General features: G+C 44.3%; 1 protein-coding gene across 2 annotated transcripts in view; it reads right to left on the bottom strand.

Moving 5' to 3' along the window:
- The window catches only part of PPP2R3A (protein phosphatase 2 regulatory subunit B''alpha), a 61,228-nt gene extending 44,773 nt beyond the window's left edge, over positions 1-16,455 (bottom strand). For both annotated transcript variants that reach the window (XM_056357943.1, XM_056357944.1), the window contains exons 1-2: positions 16,300-16,455; positions 1,761-4,260 (exon numbers count right to left, since the gene is read on the bottom strand). In XM_056357943.1, the coding sequence (XP_056213918.1) occupies positions 1,761-3,725 (1,965 nt within the window). In that variant the 5' untranslated portion in view covers positions 3,726-4,260; positions 16,300-16,455. The remainder of the gene's footprint in view (positions 1-1,760; positions 4,261-16,299) is intronic.

The raw sequence follows: 16,455 nt of genomic DNA on the forward strand, positions 1-16,455 counted from the left end.
GCCAGGTGCAGCTACCCAGGAACATGGATGTATTCCCTAAACGCTATACCTAGAGAGGGCCTTGTGTGCGCAGCCAAGTGTGTGGCCACATCCATACTATAAATGACAGCAAGCCCCAGAGCAGGTGTAGAGCCAGGCAAATGCCTTTTGCCCCTCTGCGGAGGGCTAACTCCCTCTGAAGGTGCATCTAGGCTGCACAGTGCTTGGCCCAGGCTCCTCTGGGTCCCCAAGACAGTTATTCTCTCTCGTCATCTTTGGTTCTAGATGTTGCATTAAATTGTGCACGCCAACCATTCAAAAGCAGCCATTGTGGTTTTCGCTTAAGGGTTGTTATATTAGATCTCTAATTCCTCCCTCCAAGCAATTTCACACCACCAGGCGTCTACACAAAGCAAGGGCTGCACTGCTGCATGGAAAAGAGCAGCTCTCGTAGTACGGGTGCATGGTGTATGCCCCCAGAAGGCTGGCTGGGAGCAAACTCACGGGCCAGGGCTGGGACTAGGGAAACAGAAGCTGGTAAGGGACCAGACTAATAAGCTATTTGACAGCATAAATGCATTACATTTTCAAGTATTATAGAAAAACTGCCACAAAGTCAGTGTCACACCTTATCAAACACTTTTTTGTTTCAAGTTCACAAGTTAGAAAATTTTGTAAATGAATACACAAGGCAAAAACAGCTATTATAAGAGATAACTTTAGAGCTTTTGGAGCTGCTAAATTCTACACTCTGAGGAAAAAACCTCCTTCCCTTGCTGGAGATACCAGACAAGGTTCTCTCGCCATTTTCTGTCAGTAAAGATGCCCAGAAAAATATCAGAAACACCTGGAGAGACCCTGGTCTAAAAAGATCTCAGCACTAGGGTCAGACACACCCCACCCACTCCCTTTCAGAATCGCACCAAATACTTGTATTTTCAGGCAAGTAGACTGTTTTGAAGACATGCACATCATGCTTCAACTGTAAAGAGATGTGAAAGTTAATTATAACCTGGGTACTTTTGAAGTGCCTCCGTGGAAGGTGCATTTTGGAAATCAAAGCCCTCTGTAATACTTTCTATGCTCTTGGAAGTTTGGCACCAAGTTGTCTCAAAAATCTGGCACTTACATGAAAAGCATCAAGGGCTGGACGGAGACCCTTGGCTTCCGTCTAAAGCAGGCTCCCATCAGGACCCTTTTTCCTGGGAAAACCTAATTCTCATTTGAGAGATACAAGCAACAGAGACTCCACAATGACTCAGTACACCAGAGACAGGGAAAAGAAAATTAAATCTTCCTAGATTCTGACCTTTGTGCCATGGAGGATCTCTCTAGGAACTAGTGATGAGGAAGACAACAAAGGCTGTTGGAATCTGCTCGGAAATAGGAAAGGGAGAGATGGCACATCCAGTTCTCACTGAACTGGTGAGAGGCAGCCCAGTACCTGCTCCCAGAAATAAAGCAGTTAGCCGATCGAATTGCTTCTACTCCCTGTTATACAGGACCCATTCGCACCACAAGCAGCCAGCCTACAGGAGCACCAGCAGGAAAGGAACACGCTGAAAGGTGAAATTGCATGTCAAGGCGTATTTTGTTTGCTTAGAGGTTTTTGTTTCCTTTTTTTGTTTGTATTTAAATACTACACTTCTGCCAGGTTGAGCATGTTATTCCACACAGTAGCACCCAAAGCACAATGAATCACTTAGCAGATGGAATTATTCCCACCCCATCTTCCCATGATTGTTTTAGTCACTAGCCCATCAAAGGTTTGGTTCTCTTACCTTAATCACTTCTGGGGCCTGCTGAATTGAAGCTGAAACGGAGTCTCTGGAGGCAGCCCCAGCACAGCTTTTTTGCCCCGCAAGGAGGGTCTGTGAAGGAGCTGTTAAAGTTTCCTGAAGAATCTGCATCACTTCCTTCTCCTTGGACAAGCTTCCCTTGCCTGTCTGGAATTCCACGAGTTCCTGGGCAAAGTCCTCAATGCTTTCCAGGATACGCAGTAAAAGGGCTTTGTCATCCTCTTCCATTTTATGACCATTGGTTTCCATGATTTTTGACAAAGGGGAAGCAGGGTCAACAGGTTTACTTTTGGATTCAAGAGCCAGCGGTAGTACCTGCCTACCCTGCCAGCCAAACACCTGCACACCAGCAGGTTCGCTCTCCTTCGGAGAGGGTTCCCTCAAAGTTCTCTCCATTTTCTGTGAGAAGCACTCCAAGTCCAGCAGCAGTTTGTCTATCTCATCCTTGTCTATCTTACTGCACATCTGTTCTCCTCTGGAGATATCAGCTTGGGAACCATGCAACACAGCATCTGAAACTGGTTTTAAAGGACTAATTTTCTCAGAAGTGTGGGAGAGCTCAACATCTCCCACTCTGGCACGTTCTGCTTTAGCATCAGCAGTTAGATCTGAACAGCCAGCTAGCCGGTAGCTGCGCTCTAAACTCTCCCAGCCCCCTTTCTGCTCTGCCTTCTTTATTTTCCCTAATGTTCTTACCCCATCAGACTCCTCCTCAATGTACAGAGCCTCAGTGGAAGACATGCGGTCAGAAGGGCTCGTGGCTGGTAACTGAGGTAGAGCATAAGCATCTTTCACAGCTCTCACACTGTTCTCGCATGGGACGCCGCAAAGGGAGTTTGAGGTGAAGCTCACGGTACTTGTCTGGACGGACTGAGAGGTGCTTGTCACCTCACACTGATCACCTGGCAGTCTGAGAGGAACTGCACTGGAGGATGGCAGCTGAACAATATCTTCATACCTAGGCGGCTGCTCATCTCCAAATACTGGGGGGAAGGGAGTTTGCTGCAAGCCATGAAAACAGTTAACCAGTTCTGTCAGGTCACTAGCTTCCTTGTGTCCTGGTGGTTTGAGCTCAAAGGGTAGCTTTTTCAGGTAAGAAGAAAATCTTGTCATCAGGTTCATATATATCATTTCTGAATTAGCCAGGGCATCGTTGCTGCTCCCTCCACTAACACTGTCCGCAGACTTCTTTTTGATGCAATGTTTTATTATGTCTGTGCACTTTTTCAGATCCTCTGAGCATTTGAGCAAGATGTCCAAGCACACCTTTATATCTCCACCAGAAGAACCATCTAGCTTGTGTTTTTCCAAAATCTGAGTAATGAAGTTTTCTTCAGAGAAAGAATGAGGGGAGAAGGGAACCACAGGATTCATAGCAACTTCTGGAGCATCACTGCTCTCCTGCCATTTCTCCACAGGTGAGGGACTCTGCAAAAAGCCACACGGGGGGCAGTTCTCATCATTGTTGAAGTGCCCATAAATCAAGTCAAAATCAAATGACCGTCTGCTGAATGATTCCGACCGAACTTTCCTTCCCTTTCTGTAGGCCACGTGACTGGAAGAGTTTCTAGGCTTTTCAAAGGAGAATTCCTTTATTTTACCACTGGCAAGGTTTATCGCCTCACCGGTAATGTCTTTTAAGCTGCTGGAGGTTTGCACTGAAGAACCCTTTTTTATTCTTGGATTATTTGGGAGGATTTGGTGATAGTCCTCATTTCCAGGCAAGGCAAGTCCATTTCCAGGAACAGGAATTTTATGGTCTAGGTTGGCATCTTGGACACTGAGCTCTGCACAGACGCTGTGGTGGGCAACTATGCATGTCACTCCTTGCTTAAACACTTGGCAAGTCCCTGTGCAGTAATGCACCGTGTGCTGGAAGTGCTGGTCTATCACCACACTGCTGTAGCAGTTCACAGAAGTGACCATGAGCCTGTAGGTTGCTGCCATAGCACAGATCACACGTGGAAGCGACGCTTCAAAATTCACCACAAACTTAACAGGAAAAAGTTCACCCCACACACACTTTTCACAGCCACACCAGATTTAATAAAAACAACCTAGTGTCAGTTGAAAACACTGAAGCTACATGAGAAACTACTGCCTTGGAAAGCCCTAGTCAAGTCTGGAGTGGTATCAGCAGTACAGTTACAACAATTAGTGCAACTTGCATATGGTTTAATTTAAGGCAACTTGATTCTTGTACTCCTTGCAGAAAGCTCTGCTGATCAGAGATGCAGCACAAGCCGCTCCATCTCCAACGGTCCAGGTAGCTTCTCCAGCAGGTCATAAGTTTCCATAAAATCTCCAGAATCATAAAATTCAGCCAGTTCTTGGGCAGAAGTGACAAGGACAATGATTTTTGTTTGACCTTTCTCTCTTTTTTGGGTGGGTCAGCAAGAGACAGATAACCAAGTAGCACGCACAGACAAAAAATCCACAGTCTGCTTGTGACATTCCCCTCTCACAGTGGTAAGGTAGGTCCCTGCAACAGAAAAAGGTGAACATCATTATAACTCATGTAACATGCAGTCTTGTCTACTACCAAACATATGGCACCAGACCATAACCACCAACGCGCAGGCTTGTGCAGAATAAGAGTAGGCTGATATTTTTCCTTCGCTCAGATCTACCATATAAGAACACTGCTGAGGAGCTAGCCTATATTTATACACAGGCTCTCTGTGTGCTGCCGTTTTAACAGCTCTATTTTAACCACTCAATTTTTTTCAGACTTGCTTTTTTTCCTCCCCAAACTGAACAAAACGTTACCCCTAATTCTAATGGAGTAAGACATTATGGTCATGTTGTGAATTTCTGACTTTGCTTTTCTCTGCTGCTCTTCGCCTTATCTTTAGAGTCTCAGAAAATGACTTTCGGGATTTCCAAGTTCTCTGGATTATAAAAAGCTGTGAACAGCCTGGAGCAAAGTAGATGAATGCCTCTAAGAATGCATGGCCTTTAGTAAAGGCCACATTGGCTTCCATTAGCCTTTCACCGAGGTCTCTGGGACCCTGGCATAATATTTTAAAGGAGGAATAACTGTTTTTCTTTCTCTTACAACCCATAAATAGCAGCGTATTTTATTAAGGCAGTCTGCTGGTGTATACATCAAGAACAGAAAGTAACATTTGTTTAAATGTTAAGCCTGTGAAAACTAGGAATTGAGTGCTTGACACTTTGCATCACCATTTCCAGCTGCATTTCCTATCATCATGCTCAGAATTACATCAGAAAAAACAAAAGTGGCTTAACTTCATTTTGAAGAGATAGGAAATCCTGAATTTAAGGGTCTTAATCTGTAGACATTGTTTCATCTCTCTTTAATACTTCAATAATCAAATTAAAACACCCAAATGAAATTCTGAGTACCCTCTATTCCTGTACAAACCAAAAATCCATTTCATAAAACACGACTGTGTCACAGCTAAGTCACACTACAGCACAGGCTTATTTTGTTATTTTGAAAAATAAATATCTAGCACTATGTGAAAGGCCATACCCGCACCTGATGAAAGGACTGCCCACCACGCACATTACATCCCACCTACCTTAGCTCATAAGCCTGTACAAACATACTACACAGAAGGGATGGACCTTAGAGTTTGGTGCTGTTGTAATTAAGGACTGGGGATTACACAGGACTGCTAAACATACAAGTTTTACATATTTTAAAGCCTTTATTTGAAATTGAGAAGCACTAATTTAAGAGTATTTGATAAAACACGATGTGCCGTGTCTGCTTATCGCAATTAGGTATTGCACACTGTAAAGAAACCTTCCTGATTTGTTCTGTGGATCATATAAAACATTGAAATGATTAACCCAAGACTAAGCGCCGCTCCAACTGCCTTGCTGGTATCTGTAACAGGCTGCCACCTGCCCACCAGGCACGGCGGGCCAAGCTGCATGTTGCACCAGGCAGGGCCAGCTCCCCAGCGAGCCTCCGTGCTGCACTGCTCCCCCCTGCACCCGCTGGCACTGCCCCAACGCCCGCAGGGATGGGAGCGCCTTCCAGAGGGATGATCGGAGGTATGAGGTGTGCCCCAGCCACAGCAGTGAGTCAGGGTGCCAGGGGATAAAGGGCGTAAACAGAACCGTTTTTAAACCCCCGGGTGCTTATACCATCAGGCATAAACCTGGGTAATAAGACTCCACACCCTCCAGTCACTTGAGTCTTGGGCTTCGCCATCAGGTGTGCTCAATGCTCTGCTGAATCACAGCCACAGTTAAAAAAAAAGTACTATTGGCTCCCCCATGTCTTCATCTTATAGGACTTAATGGGCTTTGTTCAGACAGGAAACCCCCTGCTTCTGCGCCTCCGGAAAGTCTAATGATCCACAGACTTCCTGAGCACACCTTCTAACACATCCAGGGTAAGAAGTGCTGCTTTACCTTTCCTGAGCCTCCATCAACTACAGACAAGCTTTCTGGCATTTCCTGAAATAAAAGTTATATACTATTTCAAGAAAGTAGAGATCTTCAGGACATCAGATTTGATGAAGAATTAATATTGCGTCTAAAAAAGCGTATTTTTTATGACTTTCTTCTTTCTTTCTCAGAGCTCTTTCCTCCCTGCGTGTTACACACAGCAAGGAGAGACTGGTCTTTTTGCCAGCAAAGAATAGTCTGTGTTTATACCTAATTTGGGAAAAAAATTACATCTTAAGTTATTTCTTAATTAGAGAAATAATGCATTAGACTCACTATCTCCTTCTCCTGTATTACTCCAAGGATGATTTCCTCCCTATACATGTAACTCTTCCACTGGGACCAAGTCAGTTCCTCCAATCCTTCAAGCCACCTTCAAACAATGAAGCTTTTTGCATCTGTAACAGTAATTTCACAAGGAATTCTTCAATGAAAAGGTCTCCTAGATTGCCAACCTAAACTGACGTTTTTAGTTAAACTTTAGTTCAACTTTTTCCAGCTATGGCCAAGTAACAACGCTCTTCCCACCATCTTATCTGTCTCCACTTCATACCTCCCAAACAACGGTAGGTGCTCGTGCCTTCAGCCATGGCTCGGCCATGGAACAGTCAGCCAGCCCTTCCCGCTGCGTGCGAGGCAGGCCCTGCAGCCACGCTTTCTGCCTTCCCTAACCTCTTTCCAGTTATTCTGTATTTCTCCAGCACTATCACACAGCACCATAACCCAGACGCACAAGGCTAACACAAGATCGCTGCCTCCTGCCTCTGCTGTCAGCACCTTTTACTGCTTTGTCAGGGAAGGAAGCAATCCAAGAATCAATACCAAAACCCCCGATATCCTCTTTTCAACCAGATTAACTAATGTCTTCTCAGTGATTGTTTACTAGATGCTTTATTATCACTGCCTGCAAAAACATGCTAAGGTTATTCAAGGTACTCGAGTCCTTGACTCCAGCCATACAAGACCAAAACAAGAAAATGCTACAGGCAGCACAAATGCATATAGATGCAGAGCAGAAACTGTTTTTCTCCGTTTTCCACTGGCTTAACCAAGGTAGCATACCTTGCAGCTTTATTTAACAGTGATCCATCAAACATGATCCAGCGTGTAAATCTAGTCAAGACAAAACCCAGGGGAAGAGCATTCCTGTTATCAGATGTTGGAACCTGGTCTCAAGCTTGGCTTGAATGGGCTTTTGTTGTGACTTCTGGTTGGTGACTAAAACCTATTATGAATAGCAACAATGGAACGACTGAATGCATTAGGAAACACTCATACTTCGTCCTCTTCAGCTAGCCATTTCATTCCAGTTGCGACTCTAGAACAGCTCCCAGTTCAGATATAGGGTAGAAAGAGTCTGTAATTGGGACTGCTGCCATGAAACCAACTCCAACCCTGACGATACAGAACTGGCTTCACAATATAAACTATGAATGAATAGGGCTTCTTGTGTGATCGCAGAATAATGCTTTATGTCTTTCCTATCTGCGAGATGACATGAATCACTTTCCAAAGGAAAAAATTATTGCAGATACTAATTATATAAAAGGTTATTCTATAAGATACACAAGAAATTCTATTCATGCAAAGATTACACTGGAGTTAAATAACTGAACAATGACAATCTGTTAGGATGGGGACCGGCAGCCAGCACTTGACTTACTTGCAAACTGAAGTCTAGGAAGCTACAGGACAAGCCTCTACTGCCTCTGAAAGTCTCAGATTTGGCAGAAGTCTTCTTGAACTATTCTCTGCAGTACTAGCAACAGCATTATTAGCGATCAGAAGTTAGAAAACACCGTAACATGCCATATAGCCCTTTCTGCACCAGCACACAGCATGGCTGTCCCTATGTAACCATGCTCGTTTCTAATGGAACGGGTGGTAGGATAAGCTCTCCGGTTTGGTATTCTTGGAAAAAAAAACAAAGACAGAACAACAGGTTTGCCATTTGGAGAGCCATCAGTATAGTTGCAAAACTATCATCCTATCTATGTAATCAGGTGTCAGGTCTTACTCTTTTAGAGGCGCTTGTAGTGCCAAAAAGTAGCACATAACTGCATCTTCTTATTTAGAAATACTAGACTTTTATTAATTTACTGAACAAAGTAGATCTGGGAGCAAACTATATTGATAGGAAAAAGAAGCAGGCAAATAACAAAGCGATGTTTTCTTTCAAATAAATTTTTGTAGCAAATCCACTGCTGAATTCAGCAGAAGTGTTACAACGAGCCATTTACATCAATTATTTTGAATCCCATCACAAAGGAACTGATTTACAATTTGCTATCACTTGCACAACTTACTTTCCAAAATAGTTTGCATAGCAGACTAAAAAGAGTAACTTTTCTTTCTAAACTGAAGTTGAAAAGAAAAAAAATAATCTGAGTTGCTCCTCTGTCCTGTATTTCTCATATATTTACAGCTTATATTATAAGCTTATATACATTTTTATGTCCTTAATGGCAGCATGTATAAATTAATCCAAAAGGACTGCTTCACAGCTAGGACTTAGATGGAGCTGCAGCTGTGATGACTTTTCAGTCCTTACGACCAGTGGGAATGTGACACACATGCATACATTTCAGCTACAGTAAAAGAAACCAAGTACAATTGCACCTGTAAAGTTTTAGGATTAGCGGTGCTTATACCACTTACACTGGCAAGGCATCTTGAGTTTAGTTTAAAGATGTTTTAGCACCAAGCTACTTCATGCTTTAGACTGCCACAGATCATAATGATGACAAATGTTGACTTGCCTTATAACCCAGGTCAGAGGATCTGACCTAGCCAAACTGAGTACTCCTATTTGAACCAGAGCACATTTCTTCACCTGCTCAAGTGCAATATTTAATTACATGCACTATAGAAAAGGGGCCATTGTTCCCAGTTTGAGTATGTTCAAGATCAGGTTCCAGCAAACAGGTATCAGGCTTTCTTAAGCTAAATTAAAGTCATTGCTATAGTTCTCTTCTGAATTGTCTGTAATTTGTTATTGTTCTTAGAAAAAACATAAAGGAGGTGGGACTCATCTCATTTAAGCTAGCTACCTAGAAATGAAGTGTTAGGTACTCCCTGTAGGCAATGCAGAGAGGCAGGCACCTCAAAAAGAAAGTCACCCTACTGAGCTTAAAAAACCAATCTAATTTTGAGATTACGAGTTAAATTGGATGAATCTCATCCTTCAGGATTAAACAAGAACACAGGAACAACTGTATCCGTCTTCAACAGCATCTACATGCCACTACTCAAGGAACAGTATTAGAAAAAGATGTATGGTGTTTCCTAGGGGTACTCTCCTGGCCTCCAACTGTTTTCAGCTCATGTTGAAGCTGGATGTGACTTCTGTGTACTTAGTAACCTCCAAAGGATATGCCTCCCATGTGGTTGGATATCCCCTGGGTTCAACAAAAACTGTTTGCACTCAGCATCTTTTGACAAGACATTCTACCACTTGCCATCCCGCCCAGTTCTGTCACTCACCAGCTTCAATACGTCAAGTTCAACAGAGCACAAACACTAGACTTGTACGCACATTGTCCACAGCATTCCTGCACTTAGAGAACTCCACATCATCCCTCTGCCTTCTCTCTTCTGGGATTATTAGCCCACATTTCCTCAGTTCTTGTATAGAAGCCACTTTGCACCTTTGATTTCTACTGCCCTCTCATACGCTCTTCTAGTTCAACTACACACTTTAAGATGCAGGAACCCAGACTGTGGACAAGACCCAGAACAGATGAGAATCACATTCAGAAATTAATTTTTTAACTGCCTTTCAAAAATTATCACCACCATCTAGTGCTTTCCCCTTCCAAGCCTCACTATTTTCAGGTATACATTCTCTAGTGTCTGCTCTCATAACCTCCTGGGTTAATTCATACATTCTGTCCTTGCTACCTATCTTTCAAGAAGAAACAATGATACTATTGTCCTCTGTAAAACGTGCAGGGACCTACCGATAGAACCCTCTATGCAAGAGGAAAGCATTCACTCAGGAGACCTACATTTTCATACAGTCTCAAAAGAAAGGTTAGGAGACAGGCAACCACAACAATCCAAAGGTCTTGAACAGCTTGTCTGTGATGAGTGAGCGAGGCAGACCAGGCATTTCAGAGTAGAAGACAGATTACTTTAGAAGAACACAATAATCTTCTACAGAATCATGAATGGCATGGGAAGGGTGGCACAGGGTCTGACTGCTCGCCTTCCCCTCCAAACCAAGAACTAGGTGTGATCAAGCAATGCTACAGTAAGCAGGTTAACACAAGCACACACACAGCAAACTTGTGAAATGTCTCCAAGGATCCCACAGATCCAGAAAGGTTCTGGGGAATCAAGGGGCCATGTTTTAATACCTATTCTGTCAAAAGTCACTGCCTTTTGCTTGGGCACCACTTGACACCATTTAATTCTTGTCATGTTTGGATGACAAAATAAACAAAGTACAATTGCTTCATATTTCCATGATTGCAGACTGCGATCATACCCCCTCCTTTTACCCATCCTACTTCTAATCATGTATTTTCCAGGCTAAGTTCCAATTTATTTGATTACTGTTTTTGTAAAAGCTGCTTCAATCATGCTCTTCAGTGTTTTTCCCTCATCCGACCACAGCTCTTAGGGGCAGACATTCTCTCCTCTCCAAACATTGAGGGGGGTTACGTTATTCATTACACAAACATACCATGGATTTATACCATGGCTTTTGCTCTGCTTTCTCTCCTTTTCCTAGAGATCTCAGTCATTTCCATTTGCACCCCCCTACCCTTTTTTTTTTTGACTGCTGCCATAAGAGTTTCACAGAGCTTTATCTGCATTACTTAAAAGATCTTTCCTGAACGGCACAGATTCTTAAGAGCTCATCACTGCATAGACACTGTTAGCTGTTCCTCCCTGTGCACATTATTTTGCATCTACTAGTATCAAGTACCACTGCCCTACAACCACGTATTGTGAGAACCTTCTGCAACTCCAGCCACCTTTCGTTTCTGCTACCCTAATTTTGTGTTTTTCAGCATATGCTGTCACTTCATTACTCAGCCTGTCTTCCAGATCACTTATAAGTGTGTTGAGCAACACAAGCCTGAACATAAGATTCCCCTGGGATTCCACTAGTGATTACTCTTCACTAGAAAAGATGACAGTTCTTCCTACACTTTAACCAGGTATTAATTACTGAAAAAAGCTACAGTCCTACTCCATGGCAGTTCATTTCCTTTAAGAAGCATTAACAAAGAACTTTGTTAAACCATCTCTGAAAACCCAAAAAAACCAGCAGAATACTTGTTCATTTGTCTCTTGTGCCTTCTTGCTGAATAGCTTCAGATCTTCTAACTTTACCACTGCAAGAACGCTAAAGTCCAGCTTCAGTTGAACTATGAAGGTCACTGCAATGGAAGCACTCATCAAGGCAGGCTTCCAAGTAGACATGACCTTGAGAATCACCATCAGTGACAGAATGATAAATACTGCTTTCCAGTTAGTATGGGTTTGGAGAAGTCAATTTTTACAGTAGGAAGTCTGTTTCGTAGATTTATTCTATAAAAAGATATTCCCCAACACTAACTTAAATACAACCTCTCCACATTTACAGCAGCAATGTAATGCAAGCCCAACACTCAAAAAGATTTGGACTAGTATCAATAACAGTTACACTTTTTTAAAAATAAACCTGGCACTAGAACCTAAACCATTGTTGTAAAATACTGCCTTGCAGTTAGTGAATGCAGTATTATTCAGTCTAATTCCTTCACGTTAAGTCATGGGATTATCTAATATCCCAGTGCTGCTATACCCTTCCCAAAGACCAGCATGCAGGGTCCTTGAACACAAGTATACTAGGAACCGGTGTGGAAAACCAACGTATGGGCCTTGCAAAGCTTGTCATTAGGCGTATCAGCCAGGGAGAAGGCTAGTTAATAATATCAAGAAAGATTTCACGCTTCTCAGCTTTTCCCAAATACCTTTCTTTAACTTTCCCTTTGCACAGAGACTTGGAACTAAAACTGACCAGACAGGAATTTGTCCCATGAGACTGGTTTCCAGTTATACAGATGAGACAGCAAGAGAGTAAAAGCTCACACAATTTTTCCACATAACACCCATCTGTTAAGTATAAATAATCTGCCAAATAATTATTGTTCCAGCCCCATGTCTGTATGGAACTACCATTTAATTTTAGCTCATTTAGCAGGCCCCCAGTATATTAACATACCTGTTGAAGCTTAGCAAAGCATGAGCAAAAAAAATAAAAGTTATTATAGGAAGCATAAGCCTAACTGTGCTTCATCATGCTGACAGAAAATAAAGTGACCAACCAGAAAACACAAGAGGTGAACAAGCTTCAAAAGCACATAATTAGGAGGGCTCAGAGCAGAGGTCAGAAAGCCAGCTTGATTAAGTGATGTGTCTCTTGGCTGTTTACAACCTTATATGGTAAGAGATAATTTCATATTATCAAGACACATTTATTTCTCCTGGAATCAGTTAATTTAGGATTAACAGTATCCAATTACTTTACACAAATCAAAGTGATTTTATTAACATATTAAGATAACAAAGGAAGGGTGGTATCCAAGATGGCATCCCCTCAGTCATTAACCTTTGACAATACTAAGGTTACAATCTACAGATCCCCTGAAACCATCTTGGAAACTTACAAGTTCAGTAAAATTTCCCCTGCAGCAGACTAGCCATCTGCTAGTGATCCACAGAGTGAAATAAATTTTTAATTTAATAACAAAAAAAAAAAAATTGGTTTTATTCACTGCCCATCTACTCAGATCTCATACATTTCTCCTTGCTGTCCTATCTGACTTCATGTCTTACCTGTATCTCACTGCTCTTTATTCACTTACTTCCTCATGCATTCAAGGTTTTTGGCAGTGTTCTCTAAGGTGACAGTCCATTTCTCCCGGGTAGCCTCAGTCCCCAGCCCATACCTGGCCCCAGCTGGAGGACCACAGCTCATCCACAGCTCAGCAATGAGAACAGCGAAATGCTGAGCTGGGGAGAAAGGCTCCCACTCTGTGCTGCACGCCCATCCTCTCCTCTGAGGCATAATCACAGGAGTCAAAAGCCAGCAGTCATTTCCACCAGTCATACCTTCCACAAGCCCGTTCCTGCCAGCCTCCACCTCACACTGAGGAGCAGCAGCTGTTGAAATGTACCAAAAGGTGCACCGTGTCCCAGCCTTCAAGAAGTCTGGCACTGCTACAGCTTTTACTGCTTATGACTTCGATAAGCCACACCAGAGGCACACAGACCAGTGCGATCAAAGCAACGTGGAGTTTAAGGGAGCGTAACTTCTCTATCCCATTTCCTCTGCAGAGGAAAATTAAGGGTGTTTTAGCCTGACATCCTGGTAAGACAGAGAAGTAATTTCCCCCGGTTTTTTTTTTCTCTGTAGTAACTCAGGGAGCTTTACAAAACAAAAAAAGAACTTACATTGATTTCTCTCTCTTCCCCCTGTGTATTTAAACAGAAGTACCCTAAAAAGACAAGAGATACACACACACAAAAAAAAAAAACACAACAAAAACACCCAACAGAAAGCCAGATAAATCTAAAGATTCCCTTATTCTAATTTACGTAAAACAGCAATAGTTCACATTCATGAGTCTGAATATTAATTAAAATGGATAGTCCTTTTTAACAAGCTTGCTGTTATGTGTGTGACCTCAGGTATTGCTTCCCGCAGCCTATTCATACTGTAATCTGCAATCAGAATTATTAATTTCTCCATCAGTACAGTATTTACATGCTACTTCAACATGCTCTTATTTTCCAGTATTATCCTCGTTTTACCCAGCAGGAATCTGTGGCAAAGAGAATACATCAATTTTTTGGTCCTTCAGGCCTGACTTTCCAAAGTACATGAGATTACACTCTGTAGAGTGTTTCATATGCTCAGAGCACATCACCTGCTCAGCTGCAACTCCCCTTACAGTTGTACATCAGAAATTCTGCAAATCAGGTTCAGGGACATAAGCAGCAGAGGAAATACAACAGTGAAGTCCTGGTGGAATAAGCTTGTCCCATAACACGCAAGAAACCAGTTCTTTAAGACAGCACTTAACTACCTTAATTATGAAGGAGAAAATTCCCTTCCTTCCGCGGTTCTACTTCGCTGTCCATTTTCTGCCAGAATTGGAGCACAGGACCTAAGCTCTAATTTAGTCTTCAAAAAAAGTCAGTTCAGTGCAAGAGGAGAAAGCCTAGTCTTACCGAGAAGAACAGCATGCAACCATTTAAGCAAAAACAGTATTGGAAAACATGTATACAAAGGAAGCGAGACAAGACTGCACAGTAACCTCTGCACTGGACCAAGACATATCAAGTTCAGAGTTACTGTTTGAAGTCGGGTTTTCTGTGTAATTCAAGGCAGGGGAAAGAGCCTGCAGGAGGATGGAGAAAGGTCCTTTCAAAAAACCCTTCCAAAGATAAAAGAAAAAAGCCAAACCCATGAATTCCATTACACCTCCAGGGGTACCGGCAATGAGTGTTAGACCACAGGGCTCCACTGCAGAGATTTCTGAACTGCCCAAGTCAAATATTCATCACCTGCTCCACAGGTTGCAGCTGAAGGAAATGAAATAGATGTTTTACCAGTGAATTGCTGCAGTATTTGGCAGGCATGTATCAGTCAGCTTTACCTTGAGACACTCTGCTCATAGCTGCCTTAAACACTGCACCTCTGTGTAAACTCTAAGTAGAAAATAGTATGACACATGACAGTGTTTGCAAAGGTCTAGGTAGTGGAAAATGGCTATATGCCATCAGGGCACTTCAATTTTTCTATTTTATATGAAGTCCAATATAAATCTGCCTCCACTGATACACGATGTTACCATTTCCAGATATATCAATACTGAGAAAAACCACAAAGCCAAAGCAAACCCACCACTATCTCTTGCTTCAACTTCTCAGAATCTAGCAGGCGTTAAATACACAGTTTTATAAGACTGACAGAAATCTAGCAGTACTGACAACCTCCTCAAAAATCTCACAAAAATAACTTCCCATACCTAACCTGTGAGAGCAGAGCTACCAGGCTGGAGAGACTCACAAGAAATAACTAAGAGATGACTGTTTTAAGTAAGTGCATTGAAAAATTATTTCCTGAAGCAGACATCAGATCACATCAGGTAAAGCTATGAGACCACCATCAGGAAAAGTGCACCCAGCATTTCAGGCAGCGCTTCAACAGCAAACAGCCTGGGGACCACCTGCCTCCGTTCCAACTCCGCGCTGCGATGCTGCCTTTATAGGGACGATGGGGGCACAGCACGGCGCGTCTTCCAGGGCTGCCTTCTTTAGTGCGAAGAACAGAGGTAATAAAATTAGTCCCGGACTTAAAAATATTTACATTAGTTGAGAGCAGCGCAATCTGATGACCTTCAGAGACAATTACTCCAGCAGGAACACGTCCTTCAGTAAATCACACCACCAGTTATCCAAGCTCAGTTTTGCAAGTTTATGCCCCAAATTCATCGCTGATTTGTCTACCCATGAACCGCGGAGCCTCGCAACCAAGGCTGTCCCCTTCCTTATGAAGAAATACTTGGGGGGGGGGGGGGGGGGGGGGAAATAAATCCTACTTTCACAACCAGGCGTTAAGAGTTGCGCTGCTGATGGCCGCAGGTCCGAACGCCCCGGTGCCGGGGCAGGAGCTCGGAGGGGCGGGTGGGGCAGCACAGAGGCGACCCCCCCCCCTCCGCCGCACCCTCCGGTCGGGCCCCCCCGGCGGGCAGGTCCCCCCCGCCGTCCCTCCGGGCCGCTGGCAGCCGCGGCCCCACCGCACCACGCGGCACCGGGTCGCACAACGTACCCGCGTGCGATGCGGGGAGCCCCCCGCCCCACAACACCATCCAGGCGCTGCTGCCCGCCGCCCCCCGCCGTCCCCAGCCGCCGCTCCCGCCCTCCGGTCAGCGACGGCGGCGGGACGCGGCGGGACGCACCGGCACCCCCCGCCCCGGGGCCCAGCTCAGCACCTGCCCCCCCTCCGGGCCCCAAGCGGAGCCGCCGCTCGGCCTCGGCCCCGGCCCCGCCGGCGCTGCCCCAGGCCCTCCCCTCACGGCGCCGCGCCTACCCGCCGGGGCAGCGCCCCGTCCCATGCCGGCGCCGCCGCTCCCGCCGCCGGGCGCGCTCTGCTGCCCGCCCCGGCCGGCCCCTTCCGCGCGGCGGGCGGCCCCGCCCCAGAGGCGCGGCGGGGGGGCGGCCCCGGGCGCGCAGGTCGAGGCCGGGC

This window comes from Falco biarmicus, chromosome 13 (genome assembly GCF_023638135.1).
Source record: "Falco biarmicus isolate bFalBia1 chromosome 13, bFalBia1.pri, whole genome shotgun sequence".
Lineage (NCBI taxonomy): Eukaryota > Metazoa > Chordata > Aves > Falconiformes > Falconidae > Falco > Falco biarmicus.